The 16,308-nt window shown below is 34.1% G+C and overlaps 1 protein-coding gene across 5 annotated transcripts in view; it reads left to right on the forward strand.

Moving 5' to 3' along the window:
• Window positions 1-16,308, forward strand: part of LOC126975437 (atrial natriuretic peptide receptor 1) — a 174,337-nt gene that overhangs the window by 142,238 nt on the left and 15,791 nt on the right. For all 5 annotated transcript variants that reach the window (XM_050823322.1, XM_050823319.1, XM_050823321.1 and 2 more), the window contains 4 exons: window positions 6,319-6,457; window positions 10,261-10,342; window positions 13,289-13,409; window positions 14,965-15,291. In XM_050823322.1, coding sequence (XP_050679279.1) covers window positions 6,319-6,457; window positions 10,261-10,342; window positions 13,289-13,409; window positions 14,965-15,291 — 669 coding nt within the window. The remainder of the gene's footprint in view (window positions 1-6,318; window positions 6,458-10,260; window positions 10,343-13,288; window positions 13,410-14,964; window positions 15,292-16,308) is intronic.

Consider the following 16,308-nt stretch of genomic DNA (forward strand, 5'->3'; position numbering starts at 1 on the left):
AATGCATTCTTGACGCAGAATTCTACAGGTATCAATTTATAATCTCACCTTTATACGACCGGCTTCGTTATGAAGTAAATCGTCCAATAAAAAGAAGTTTAAACATATTAAAAACATATTTATTTGAATATCTAAATATTCGAATTTATTTTCGGAAGAGTCATAAAATTAGATGACGGTGAAATTACCAAAATTTAGGTTCGCAAATGTTACTCGCTCTGCAACCTGGCCTGAACGTAGGAACCTAACCTGGCGTAGGAACACTGGTTCGGTTCCTACGCAAATGAGAACTAACTTACCGTTTTACTAAGATTCCGCTCTGCGGCTGTGTTCTGTCAACAATCCGTATCTCATAAGTAAGAATTAGAGTTGGTCTTTATAAATTTTTTAAAATGCAATGTTTATTGAACAACTTGTTATTTAAATAAAAGGATTTTGGGTTATTAAAAGTACTAATTGTAGTTGTAGGCAACTGTCGCATATGTGAGTATAAATAGCTACTATTATAGATTGACCAGCATTTAAATAAACTAGATATTCCCCCAAAAATTTTATCCAATTCGACTGCTCCCAGTGTGTTCCAACGTCATGCATATATACAATACAACCATATAATATATCTCATCGCATTTTCGTTCCACTGCTTTTACTTCGACCACGAAAAATTGTTTTAATTTTTAGGATTAATATTAATAGAGTCAGCTATGACACTCACTAACAATGTAGCTTTCTATTGGTAGTAAAATTTTCAAAATCGGTTCAGTACATCCAGCAGTTACCCCCTCAAAAACTCAAACTACTTACAAACTCAAAAACTTTACCCCTTTATATTAATACTAGCCGTTCCCGCCCGCTTCGCTGTGCGTATTTTAAAATGAAGAAACGTTGGAATTAAAAAAATAAGTAGTTGAAGACCATCTAGGATAAATTTTGCATCGAATGGTGGTAGTTTTATGTCGATACGATCCGTGTTTTAGACGTGAAAGAGCCTCAAACAAAGACCATTTTCATTATATATATATATAAGAAGATAGGTAAAAAATTATCACTCTCAGTAACATGCGAGACAACTTAAATTAAAACATAAATTGTTAGTACACTAAAATATAATTATACTCCCCGGCATATCGGATCATATTGCGTCATCAGGCTCCTACTTTTCTCCTCATTTAAGAGCAATTTGGCCCATTAACGAAGGCAATTTACGCAAACGATGCAATTTAATACAAGACCTATATCCCAACCGTTGTGTGTTATATTAACAAACCAGTACTCGTTGTTTCGATAATTTTTTTTATCAATAAACATTATACAAATTACTAATGACGATGACATCGTCACTCGAACGGTTGGCTTAGTTGGTAAGAGTGCTTGGACGGAACCCGAAAGGTCGCAGGTTCGAGTCCCGTATATATAAAATTTTGTTTTAAAATTTTATTTGTTGATGTTAATTACTTTACAAATATTGTTTGTGTTAGTGAAAAGTTCTAAAAACAGACAGTTTGCCTTATTGATTAGTGTTGTTTAGTCAAATGTGTCACACCAAATTATGCTAGATACAGAGAGTTATAAGTATACTTGTTTAAGTTGAAATTTTATTTTATCGTCGAAACAAAAGCTTTCTTATAAAAAATCTTATTCTTATTGTACGAGTGGAACATCGCACATCACGTTGCGCCCTGTCAGCAGTTGCGCTGGCGCGTGCCCTGTTTCCACATTTTCCCCAGTTCACGTTCGAGCATCAATCGGTTCGCGTGTGCTCATAACCATTGACCATTATAACCATTTAGACTAAGTACAATAAACTAATTATATTAAGTCTAGTTTAATTTATGAACCAAACATAAATTAATCTGTACGGCAACCAGAACACCGTACACTTATTATTTTTTACAAGCTACTTACTTACGTACAAACAGGAAAAGATTTTAATTTTTAATTTTTTGCCTGTATATCTGTATTATTTAAAAAAAAATGTCAGAATTTTAATAATGAAGGTAAATGGAAAAGTCGTCAAGTTCTGAACAAAATTATATTGTATAATAAAAACCTCTACAATTATTAGCGATACAATTTCAAATATCAGATACAAAATGCAGTTCACGTAATATATTGTGTGAATATTCTCATCACGTTGGTTGCAATACCGGAAATAGGGTAATAAAGGCTCTAAGTCCTTGCGCGAGTTTATGAGAAGTGAGCGGAAAGTGAAATATCAACTCTATTATTATTAATACAGTATATATTTCCCAACTATTAATAGTACATTATTGCAAAGGCCGGGAAATAGGCAATTGAAGTCGAGTATGAGTTTAAAGGCCCAGCCGTAGGCGAGGACTTCACTGAATACGAGACAGGCAATTGCCTATTTCCCGCCGAGGCTTAAATAGTGCTTTTCTAATAAAACACACCTTTTTTTTTTAAATATTATACATTAAATTTAATTTACTTACTTTTGTCGTTATATATATATATATATTATCTGCGGCTTTTAAAAAATTACTTTATAAACATACTGCCAGTAAAATTTTTTGATTTCTTCCTTTTGAATCCGGTCGTTTAAGAAAAGTAGTTGAGTCACCATAATTTTTCAAGTTAATGCCGTTCTGAACATGAACTGTACAGCTCTGCTTGGAATAAATTGCCCATAATGTAGAATAGGCTTTTTAGTTTTAGCAATCTCATTAAAATACGCCAAAAATACTGTTTCGGAGAAAATCTTCACTTTTTTTTTTCATGTAATTTTCATGTATTTTTCTTTCGACTTAGCTGGAAGTAGGTTTTCCATTGCAATTTTGGCTTCTGTTCTTAAATCTGGTGGAGTTCTCATTTTAATTATTGTTAAATTGATATTTATTAAGTAGGTATGTAATAATCAAATCAAGACGTATTTCCAGCTTTGCCGTCAATTTTTTTTATCATCTTTGTCGACAGACAAACGCATATAAACGCAAATCTTACTAAGCAAAGAGACTATAGTACGCCAAGAATGACAAAAGATATCCGATGAAAGAGTATTTAATAACCCCAGCACGCCGTTTCATACAATATTGCAGGAGCGTTGTAATGTTCCTAATTCAAAAAACGCTCCTGCTTTGCATTTGATTTTCTTTGTCCGAAAATACGATACTCCGCGTGTTCTTTTCTTTTTTTTTTTTTTATGGAATAGGAGGACAAACGAGCGTACGGGTCACCTGTTGTTAAATGATCACCGCCGCCCACACTCTCCTGCAACACCAGAGGAATCACAAGAGCGTTGCCGGCCTTTAAGGAAGGTGTACGCGCTTTTCTTGAAGGTACCCATGTCGTATCGTCCCGGAAACACCGCACAAGGAAGCTCATTCCACAGCTTCGTGGTACGAGGAAGAAAGCTCCTTGAAAACCGCACTGTGGAGGACCGCCACACATCCAGATGGTGGGGATGAAATCCTAACTTGTGGCGTGTCGTGCGAAGGTGGAATTCGGCGGCAGGAATCAGGTTGAACAGCTCTTCGGAACACTCCCCGTGATAGATGCGGTAGAAAACACACAATGAAGCGACGTCTCTACGCAACGCCAAATGATCCAGCCGTTCACAGAGTACTGGGTTCCCGACAATTCGAGCTGCTCTGCGTTGCACGCGGTCAAATGGATCGAGCTGATACTGGGGTGCGCCAGACCAGAGATGACAGCAATACTCCATGTGAGGCCGGACCTGCGCTTTGTAGAGCGCTAGAATGTGGGCCGGCTTGAAGTATTGCCGTGCTCTATTTATGACGCCCAGTTTCTTTGAAGCCAGTTTGGCTTTGCCCTCCAGATGGCCACGGAATTGGCAATTGCTCGAGATTTTGAGACCCAGTATTCCGATACTAGGCGAGGCTTTAAGGGAAGTGTTCTCGAAGAGCGGTGATACGGCAAATGGGGTTTTTTTAGTGGTAAACGCGCAAACTTGAGTCTTCTGGGAGTTAAATTGGACAAGGTTCAACTTACCCCATTCCGCGACCTTCTCGAGAGAGGACTCGATAGAAGACACAAGTTTCTCCCGGCACTGGTCGACGTTTTCCCGAGAGAGACCTGCATGGCCCGTGTATACGGCATCACCAGTGCTGTCGTCTGCATAGCAATGCATGTTGGCGGTGTCCAACATATCATTGATATGCAGAAGAAACAGCGTGGGAGATAGCACACAGCCTTGGGGAACTCCAGCGTTCACGGGCTTGGGATTCGAGCAATAACCGTCGATAACGACCTGTATGCTGCGCCCAGTGAGGAAGCTGGAGGTCCACTTGCATAAGCTCTCGGGAAGCCCAAATGATGGAAGTTTTGCGAGGAGCGCCTTGTGCCATACACGATCAAAGGCCTTCGCTATATCCAGACCAACTGCCAGGCCTTCCCCCTTGCTTTCAATAGCCGCCGCCCATCTATGTGTTAGGTATACCAGAAGATCGCCAGTCGACCGACCATTGCGAAAGCCGTACTGCCGTTCGTTGATCAACTGGTGACCCTCAAGGTATACCAAGAGCTGGCGGTTAATTATGCTCTCCATGATTTTGGAGAGTAGGGAGGTAATCGCAATAGGCCTGTAGTTTGCCGGATCCGAACTGTCTCCTTTTTTTGGGATCGGATGGACAAGGGCTGACTTCCATGAATCAGGGACTACGCCTTTTGAATAAGAGTGCCGGAATAAACGCAGAGCTCGCCTAACAGTTTTCTGTCGGAACTGTACTTCAGGCATGGAGCTCTGACACCGCGGGATGGTCGGCGGTGTTTTTCCGTTGTCGTCAAGAGTCGAGTTGGAGGCAAAAAGAGAGTCTTTTCTTGAAAATGATGACAATATTTCCATGCATGTTTGAGAAAAATATATTTGGTTAGTGGCGTCACATAATAATTCGCGAAGTATGTAATATGCGTAATTAGTATGATCATGCGTTGCAGCGCCATCTTGTGGCGTGATAAAGCAAAGTAACGTAAAGACAATCTTAGTGTATTATTACGCAGTTTCATATGCCAATCTTAATATATATAGATCCTTGAACGATACAAAACGCCATGTGGTAAAAGCAAAAGTTACGACAACAGTGCCATCTTTAAGACAAACCACTTAATTTTTGCTGAAAATTCTTATGAATAGCTAAGCAACGCATACTGAACATATAATATATTGATTTTTGTTTAAGAGAATTAAAAAATATTAACGACATTTTTTTTAACAAGGTCACAAAGCTAGATGCACATGAAAACGAATGTTTGAACTCATCAGATTGGAAGTCTGGCTGTCATGTAGACCCGATCTTAATCAGCTCAATTATGATTTATGTCCAGTTTTCAAGAGTGTGCATGGTCTTACTAACTAATCATTTTGAGTCCCTAAAACAATCCAATTGGCAGTGTTTTCTCTACAGTGCGGCTTTCAAGGGACCTTTCTTTTCCATATACAATAAAATTATGGAATGAACCTTTTTTGTGATGTTTCTAGTACGATACGATATGTGTACCTACAGCCTACACATGTCTAAAAGACCGGAAAATCTTCTGTGATTCCTGTGGTGTTGCAACATAATGTAGCGTTGATCTCATAACATCAGATGACACGTACATATGTGGGATTTTCTATAGAGGAAGAATGTGTTTTAATCGATAACTGGCCTTAACGTTTATAGGATTGTATTAAGGCCTATGTAGATTATTTTGATTGTTTTGTATTACAATAACCTTAATTCACAAAAGGAAAAATCACAAATAGCATTACAATAGACACTTGTATCATGGGCTTCCTAGTTTAGCTTAGCTTTGTTAACAAACATTATTGCATCGTTAAACTGTTGATCCGTGTATAAACATTAAAATTGTTTTCACTAAGTAATAGAAGTGTATAAAAGAAAGCAATAATATTATAAAAAACTTACGCATAATCGAATTACAAATGTTTTGACAGTAGAAAATTTGAAATTTTCTTGTAACAGTCCATATAGCCGAATTGTTAGTGACCCTAACTACTAAGCTAGAGGTCCCGAATTCGAATCCCGATAGTGCACCTATCATTTATATGATGAATATGAATGTTTGTTTAGGAGTCATGGATGTTTATATGTATTTATACATGAATAAGTAAGTATATTGTATTAAATATATTGTTATCTTGTACCCATAGTACAGGCTATGCCTAATTTGTGCAAGATAATTTGTGTAAAAGTGTGTCAATATTATATCAATTATTATTATTGGTCTCAAGACAATGGTAATTGCTTACCATTTACAATTTGTGTGCTCATGTGAGTGTAATTAATATAAGTTGCTGAAACAAACCCAACAGAGCTTTCATGGTACTATTATTTGCAGGTGGTGGCTACATACATAGCAGCTAACTCATCGCTACAGTTCGTTGAGGGTCGCCCTATCCACTGGGCGGGGGGGCGGACGATCCCTCCGCCTGACACCCCCGAGTGCGGCTTCGACGGAACTAGGTGTCCTGATAACTGTAAGTTATTTATCTATTACGGAGACGAAACACTCTTTACTAAGCTCAATTGGACGTAATTCCAGAAAAACTTTCCAAACATGTTCATGTTGAAAATGAGTTAAGAACACAAAATTGGTCAAAAAACAAAATATGGCAGCTCTACTGTCACTCTTTATATGACATAATGACTTAATAGCCCAACCCTCATGTATGGAATACACTAATATTAAACTTTAAACACGAATTCCTTAAGATGTGATGTCTGTGGCTTGGAACGCTTTTCAGGAACTACGTCCAATTATTTCACATCGCGTGCATCGTTATTTTTGCATACAACAAAACAACAGTTTTTAGAACTGCGACCATTTCAAAGCGTCATATTATAAATACATTTTTTTTACAAATTTATCAAATGAAAATGGGTGAAGCTATAAAACCATTTGACACATTCCAACACACAAGTACACTAAAATACTACACTGGAATCGAAAGATTAAATATTCCGATGTATACATCCCGGCTGCAATGTTGATGAAATCAATTGGGTCTCATTTTATAACCTTTTATGTTTTGTTGGTGGTAACACTTTTCATTGTGATATTTTGGTTTTATATAATAACTGATAACGATAGCAACAATAGCTTCAACTACACTTGGCGCTCTGCAATAATTTGCCTGAAAATTTGTTTATGGAAAAGTCTTATTTTAGTTCCTTGAATTTCATATTTACTTTGTTATTTTTATAACAAGAATAGTATAATATACACTACAAGCAGAAATGCCATGTGGTGTATAGATGTTCTTTGTGACCGGTCGGTCGAAAGTTGGGAAAAAATTGCACGGAAAAAAATTATGGCTACATTTGTGGTACGAGCGAAGTAATTGACGGGTACGTAGTCGTACTATTGCACAATTTTTTTGACTTTAGTCTCTAAAATTGATACCAGAGATAAGTACTTTCAACCGAGGTGTAGGGAAAATATTTTTCATTTCTCATACTCAGAAAGTAATGTTATTTTGATCTGATTATTGGGTGGAAAATGCTGCTTCCCTCCATAGAGAGGGAAAAAATCATACAAATTACTTCCCACCTAAGGGCCGGAATGAACTTTGAAAATTGAACTGCTGTCAGCTGTGACGAGTTTTATGTAGAAAACAACTAATTTAAAAGAATGCTGCGGCCATGTGACTTTCTAAACAGCCAGTGAGAACTTAGTGCAAACTTCTTTGAGCGGAATAAGCTGCAACAATTACGCGGTGAGTTCCATATTTAAAATTTAAAAAGTCGACATAAATTGTTCTATATTGACAACTAATTTTAAATAGGTACTACGAATATTATCATATATTATCAATCAATAGTTTAGATATTCAACTAGTTTTATTTTCCTCATATTCGAAATGAAAAGTAGAGTGTTTAACACGGGTAAAAGAATCAATTCCTACTCGGACTATAGCCGCCCTCGCTGCGCTCGGGTCTAAATACCACGTAATTCAAAAAAAACTAACTGGTCAGTTCTAAACATTTCCAGTGTTACCCACGTACTAGTTGCACCACTTTGCAACAAATTCTTAAATTTTTTTGCTTACTTTTTCCCTAACCTCACTCACTACACTTTTGCACTGAGTTTTTCCACACAAGGTGCAGTCTTACGCCACGTAAAAATTCACTCTGTATCAGATCTTTAATATCCTTATGTAATACATCCAACGGAAGATCTTCCAAACTATTGAAGTCAGAGACATATTTGACTGTTATCATTATTACAATAAAAAAAAAATAGTTTAAAAAACTAATAGACACGCTTTGGTTGAAAAGATAATGGTTGAAATTTAAAATGAAGATCAATTCCTGCCATATCGACGATAAATGAAAAAAATATATAAATTAACAAAAATCTTATTTTGCTGATTGAAAAATTGAATAATTTTATCAAATTAATGTATTATCATCGGTCCTCGATAAATCTACGAAGTTTGAAAGAAATATGGCCGTTTAAAGTGGTTAGCCAGTAGTAAGCCCAAATGATTCGGTTACAAATAAACATAGATACAAGTGAAGCTAATAAGCGTGTAAAAATACACTTTAATTAGTTTATTTTCTTAAAAAACTTTTATTTTTTTTTTTTATATTAACAAAAAGCCTCTTGGATCAGTTTGAATTCCATCTAATGATTTCTCTCTCAAACTTTCTTTTTGACTCCTTCGTGATTATAATAATATAATAAATTCTTTATTTCGACCAAAAAAGGATCATAATGTGTAAGTAACAAAATACCTTAAAACCTAGTGTTAGTACAAGATATCTTAAAATCTAAATCTAGGACAGGACCGACTTGTCAGCACATGTATCACACAGCAGTGATTCAGGTACTGACAATCAAACCTGTGAGAAAATGCCCTCAGAATATCATTATTACATCAAATTTTAATTACTGCAGTCCCTCGGATCTTGATAACTTGCTACCCTACCCCTCAACGTGACTGTGTAATAAAATGTAAAACGGCCTTCGCGAAACGTCAATATGATGCTCTCTTCTCTAAGGTTAGGAAATTTTCACGTAAAAAAGAAAATTGCTGCCTATCTTAAACAATTATCATATTCAGAAACGGACAGTCTACTGTAACCTACTTACTAAGTATTAAACACACACACACACAAACATACACATTTAATTTCTATTCATTATTAATTATTTCATTGGTCATTGTTCTTTGTCGAGAAATCACTGACCCCGGGTTTTTTAACTACATTGTTTCGTGGTCAGAGGTCCACCCCTTTTAATATCACTGCAAAACCGTTTTCCAATGTTATTATTATTAAAATTAACGATAAGAAGATGTTAATAATTACTATTATACAATAAATATTGTACATTACTATATTAAGTTACTTGCAGTGAGTGTAAAAAAAAGATGAAGTAAAGTATTATTAACTTTATCTGTAAACTAGCTAAAAAGCGGCTTAGGCACAATAGATAGAACACTACTTATTTGATTATCACGCCATTGACTATTACAATGTGTTTTTCCGTTTTTAAATTCATCAGTATGTTTATAAGACGCTTTATAAGGTTGGCAATACTCTTGATACCAGAGATGGCCGCGGTGATAACATAAAAACAGGAGACACGTATTTATTCTCGTTTGGCCTCCTCGTCAATAAGACATAGCTTCTACTTTTTTAATAATATTATATTAAATATCATTTAATAATATCACAATATTAACACAATCATCACAACAACAACATATTTGTTTTAATGTCCTGTGGAACAAATTATGTTATAATTTTAGTAAACATTATTCCAACATACTTATACTTTTACAAAATACAATATGTTTATTTTTTTGTAGTATTGATAAATACTCATGATTGGAGCCTCCTTTTAAGCACTATAGCGCCTGTGTTTGTAAGATAAGAATGGAAATAACCCCAGTTTATAATGTGTACATTAACCGTAATGAAACAATATAGAAAAGATTATTACGTCACTAACAATTCCGTAGAAAAAATATTACCAAATTAGATGTAACGCTATAAAAAATTCCATTTCTTTGCCTCTCCTTTTTTGATCTATCCCAAAAAGGGTTTCGTATTGATTAAAAAACTAATGTTTTTGAAGCAGTTTCTCATTAAAAAACGGATTAAACTACATTTTTTTTAATTGAAACCTAGCTAGATCAATTTATCATCCCCGAAATCCCCTGTATACTAAATTCTGTGTTGTAAATAGCGTGAATAGACATTTTCCAGCAAGTAAATCCGAATGTGTAAGCTATACAAAAATTAACCATTCAATTTCGTTCTTTTGTTACAGCTTTGCCGGTGTACGCGATATTGAGTATAGTACTGAGTACTGTCATTGTAGTGCTGGCGATCTTATCAGTTTTTATTTATCGGTAAGCTGTAATACATTTTTGTTTTGATTACAATATTTTAATATTGGACGCAGTGGGACTAAGAGCAATATGATCTGGACTAAATATTCTTTCAAATTATATAAATAAGATATCGCTCATTGTCAGGGCTTGAAGGAAATTGTGTAAAGTTCTTTGAAGGTATCTACGTCACATCCACTAAGAGGTACTACCGTATATATTTCATCACAAAGTTTGATTATTCGTGTAATTTTTATCGCAATTACACATCAAGCAAATGCTGATGATGAAGGCCAGATCACTGCAGGAACAAATGGAGAAAAATTTAAAAGAACATGGATGTTTCACCGAAAAAAAGTATAATTCGTAATTATATAGAACAAACAATTAAATTTTAAGCGGCACATTTTTATTATTATTAACTGTATGTTTATTCTAGAGAGAATCGAAAAAGAATAGTCGTTTTTATTATTGCATAAATAAAATTGCTCATATTACAATACATACTAAAACAAATTCACTTTCATGTCATTTCCATAACTGAACTGTGATATTTTCTCGAATTTCTTGAGCTCCAGGCAATATATTTTATGAAGATAGATTTTATCCGTCTTAAGGATATCCTTCCCACTTTACTATCTTTACATCTCTTTATAATCTCAATAAAACGAGAAACACATGATTTGCAACATTAATGGACATAAAACTGCACAATTTTGTGTATTGTATCAACTTGTTTGATATTTTCCTTGCGGATTTTAGTGGTTTAAAGTCAGCGAATAAAGTTGCCTCAATAAATCTTTCTATTACGAACTTCTATCAATTACGAATTTATTTCGCATTGGTTTGCTTTTGGAATAAGAAACGGAAAAAAATACCGATCGATTGATAACCTCCTTTTTGAAGTCGGTTAAAAAATACGAATTATTTTCACTTTTACTGCTGTTTTGTCTTTAGAATGAGAAGCTATTCATCAATATTTTGTTACGTACTTCGACATGAATACAGAAACAATTATTTAGTGTTAAGCTATATATAATAAATATACTTAAGTTTATAGACTTTTTAGCGGCCGATTTCTACATTGAACAGCAATGTTGACTATCTGTGATTGAGTTATTTCAATTAAATTCCTGCTTTTTAAATTCAAATAATGGATCAGTGGAATGACATTATGATTTTTATAGCTTGGTGTTTGTATAAGTGTGACAGAGAGGTACGCAATTTCTATATAAAAATGTAGATTGACATAGAGGTAACGTACTAGTTATTGGACATTTAAGAATCATAAAAAAATATACAAAAAATAAAATTACAAAGATTTTTTTAAGACATCAATACAAAAATTCTTCTATAAGCCTGAGTAACCCCCTAAAAATTAAAAGTAGCAAAAAACATAGTCATTGGACACAAAAGTTAGTTATGGGACAGCCACTAACTAGTGTTTGGACAAGGCTAATATTTAAGATTAAATTGATTTAAATTATACTTAGATATGGAAAAAATACTCTACATAAATAAATTTTAATAAAACAATATCGAAAATCATGTAAACTTTTATTAAAGTACTTTATCAGCGTAATTTTTTCCTAAAGAACCAAAACCTACCTGATTTTTCTCAAAATAATTACAACATAAAATGAACATAGAAAAATCAATCAGTTTTAATAACTATCAATAGTTACATAGAAATTAAAGCAATCGACACATATTACATACAGGTTGGTATGGTTTTTTGGGTGATGGCCAAGTCGGAAACTACGAGACTTAGAGGAAAGTCGTGAAAGGAGTCATGCCCTCGATTTATAAGAAACCAATAGCTGCATATTTAGTTTGACGAAAATCGACCCTAGTGATTAACAAAAATTCTTTCCTCAAATAAATCTACTTAAGTTTTATTAAATTCTATGATCAATACCGGCTAGTCGCACCAAACGAGGCGAAATATTTTAATTTATTTTTACACTGGTATCTATGGTATTACAACTGTACTATTCAGTAACCTGTATACTTAACAAATACAAAAGTCTTACCTTACAAGCAATCAAATGAGTCACAATCTTATTATGTGAGCGAAGGTTAGCACTGTCCATTAACTAGTATTGTCCAATGACTAGTATGTTACCCTATTAAAAAGTAGATTGGGGATCGATTGCACAAAATCAGGAATCCTTAATCTTACAATAGAGATTGAAAATAAACATCGCCTCTAAGAATTTTCTTTCTGTACAAACAGCAGAAATGACAACGGATCATTTACTGTCGAGTCATTTTATAAAATAATGGTAACTCGAACCTGATCCCTGTGGAAATGACAAATTGTTTAAAAATAACTCTGTTGTATCAGCTTCACATAATTCCTTCATTAATTTAAAAAGTGTGCAGCCTGTTGCTGAAATATACTCAATAGAATAATGTCTTTCTTGTTATTTATTATTTACTAGCTGACCCGACAGACGTTGTTCTGTATATAATTTCTGTATATAAGTTCTGTATAAAGTTTTAATTAATTAATTTGTCAATAATATTATTATTATTTCCTAAAATATGCACCCTGCTGTCGTAATGGAATTGTTTCACAGCAGAACTGTCAAACCGTGCGTCAATAAATTCTCTCATAGAAATTATGTATGGACACATCAAAGGAAAAACAAATTTGTTGTTTTTATTTAAGTTAGCAGCATTTTCCTATTTATTCACCTTTTAAACCTTCCCTGGACTTTCACAAATAATTCAAGACCAAAATTAGCCAAATAGGTCCAGCCGTTCTCGTGTTTTAGCGAGACTACCGAACAGCAATTAATTTTTATATATATAGATTTTATCTTACCCGCACTTTAAGTGGAAACTTTAAGCATTTAAGTAATAAAGCCTTAACTTGTCCGCAGACGTGGTTATTACTGAATTGTATCAGACACAAGTATTTTTTTGCTCTATGACCTAATTGTTTCTTGGTGATAATTTTAGACATTACAAACTTGAAGCCGAAATAGCAATGATGACATGGAGAGTTAGTTGGAGTGAAATAATGCCGAGTGGAAAACTTCGTGGCAGCACGTACTCGCTTGGAAGGAGGAATAGCGCGGGGGTGAGTCATGTTCACAATTGAAATAAATTATTATCTCTCATTGAAAATACAATAATATAATAAGACTTCACTTATTTAAATAAAAAATAGAATTTGTATGTTTAAAAATTGTCTGTTTGTAAAATACATACAGACCATTTTTAAACATCTTTACAACCCTTACAACGAATGTTCAAAATCCTTTACAAAAACATATTTGTTTGAAATGTTTTAATATTAAAAACAATAAGTTTAAATATTTATTAGAATAGCTATTTTGATTTTGTCCTAACTTGTTGCAAAATAGAGTTGCAGCAATATAATGAAAAAAACAGCTTTTAACTAAAATCAAATTATGATCGTTTCTTGCTGTAGGCATACTGGAAAACCGAATTGAAAATTATATAATATTTTCTATTAATATTATCTTTCTTCCGGATTATCACTGAAAAAACTGGACCAGTTTTGATGGGAGTGTCAGCTAATTTTGAGCTGTAACTATTGACAACCTGTATAGCCGAGTGGTTAGCGATTCTACCTACTAATCTAAGGTTTCGAATCCCGGTAGGTGCAAGCATTTATATGATGAATATGGATGTTTATATGTATTTATGTACATACATATATACATAAATAATATACACTTACTTAAACATACATATGTAAATTAAATCTAAGCAAGAAATGTCACGGTTTCCGACTATAATCTAATAGAACAATACATTGCCAAGGCTTATCGCCGTTATTTGTCGTTGTTATTTGAACATTCCGCGTCAAAACTTTGCCTTTGAACTTACAGGGTCGGGTATGATACGACTCTGTGGGCTAATTAGTCCCTTTTGGGAGAGACACTTGTGATACAGACTTCGCGGCGTTAAGTAATAATCCGATTATTCATAAGTTTTTATCCCTACCGTATTATATTTTTTTAACAAAACAGTTTTAAAACTAAAGTATATCTAAGTCACAAAACTGTTAAGTTTTGGTGTGAGATGTAAAGAAATTAATAAACATGCTTTTTAAAACTTAAACTTGTTAAAACCAGTTTATAAGTAAAAGCGAGGTTTTCTTCTTATGAACCGCCGATCAGCAGCTCGACAGATTTCATAACAGCGTTTCTTTAATTTTGGGACTTACAGTCAGACGGAAAAAATTTAAGTACAACTCGTATAAATGAGTCATAAAGCCAATATGTTCTTATAAGGTTCTAGATATAAATAAATTTAGGACAGATAATAATAATAATAATATTGACACACTCTTACACAAATTGTCTTGCCCCAAACTAGACATAGTCTGTACTATGGGTACAAGACAACGATATATTTAATACAATATACTTACTTAAACATACATAAATACATATAAACATCCATGACTCGAAAACAAACATTGATATTAATCTTATATATGATTTTACCTACCGGGATTCGAACCCAGGGCCGCTAGCTCAGTAGTCAAAGTATCCTATCCACTGGGCTATAGGGGTCGTCAGATAATATAGGTTTATTAGTAGTATTGACAATTATATAACATAAACTAAATGAGGCATGTATTAATAAAATTGAACTTTCAGACAACATATTCAGATGAGGCTGTATCGCTGCCCGGGGATCGGCAAATATACGCACCCTGCGGTATCTACAAAGGTTGTAGAGTTGCTATTAAAAGTGTCGACAAACAGCGTATCGATCTAACTAGACCTTTACTGCTTGAGTTGAAGAAAATGAAGGATTTAGAGCATGATCACTTGGCGAGGTTTTACGGAGCTTGCGTCGATCCACCCCATTGTTGCTTATTGACTGAGTATTGTCCCAAGGGCTCACTGCAGGATATTCTTGAAAATGATACAATGAAGTTGGATTGGATGTTTAAAGTTAGCTTGATGCATGATATTGTTAGGGTGAGTATATTCTTGTTACCTTCTTTAGTTAATAATACGAAAAACTAGATTTAATGTGCCAAATTGCCTTAGAATCAAATGCTTAGATAAAATTATTTAGACTTTCGTGAGACTTTTTCAATTGTACCGACTAGGTGAGGACCTATTGGAAATCCTTCATCAGGGTGAGTGTCAGATTGCAGTGAAAACGAGCATGGTTTTAGAAATAAAGTGAATTTTAAGATGAAATGTTGAATACTTTCGTATACTACGTAGGTCACACTTAAGGTTTTGCATTTTAAAAAAACTATTATGTTAATTGTTTTACAAAACACTCTCCTTTACATTTTTTCATGCGATCGACCTATTCGAAAATTCTATTTTCGTTGAACTTCGATGTGTGATAAAAAACAATTGACAAATGATTTCCGCCAATTGTTTTTTTGTTATTACTATGAAGGTTACAGCGTTTCAAAAAATATAACATTCAAAATTCAAATAGTTCCGATCAGCTAGAAGTGCAAAACTTTTAGTGTGCCCCGTGTATATCAACTATACCGACTAGGTTAGACCAATTGGAGATCGTTGATCAGGGTGAGTGTGAGATCGCAGTAATAATGCACACGGTTTCAGAAAAAAAAGTAAATGTTAAGATGAAGGTTAGGGTTAGTTAGTTATAGTTAGTTATATTTAATACAAATGAAAATACTCAAAAACTTTATTGGTTGTATTTTGAATCCACGGAAATAAAATATAATTGGCTTCAAATTATAATGCGATACTATCGCAAGTTTTATAATTGTTCTCTCATTACAACTCATGAATGTAGGTAAAATTTCAAAGTCGATAAATAAATTTTGACTGCCAACAATCCAATTTGAGCGAACTAAGCAATAATTACGACCATTCAACGCTGCAGAACACTGTAACCAAATTCCTTTATAAAGCGCTCTAATAGCTTTGAAACAGTTGTCATAATATTACCGTGCAACTGTTATAAATTTCTATCAAAGGCACCTAATGAAGTACGATTTTGAC

The sequence above is a fragment of the Leptidea sinapis genome, chromosome 36 (assembly GCF_905404315.1).
Source record: "Leptidea sinapis chromosome 36, ilLepSina1.1, whole genome shotgun sequence".
Lineage (NCBI taxonomy): Eukaryota > Metazoa > Arthropoda > Insecta > Lepidoptera > Pieridae > Leptidea > Leptidea sinapis.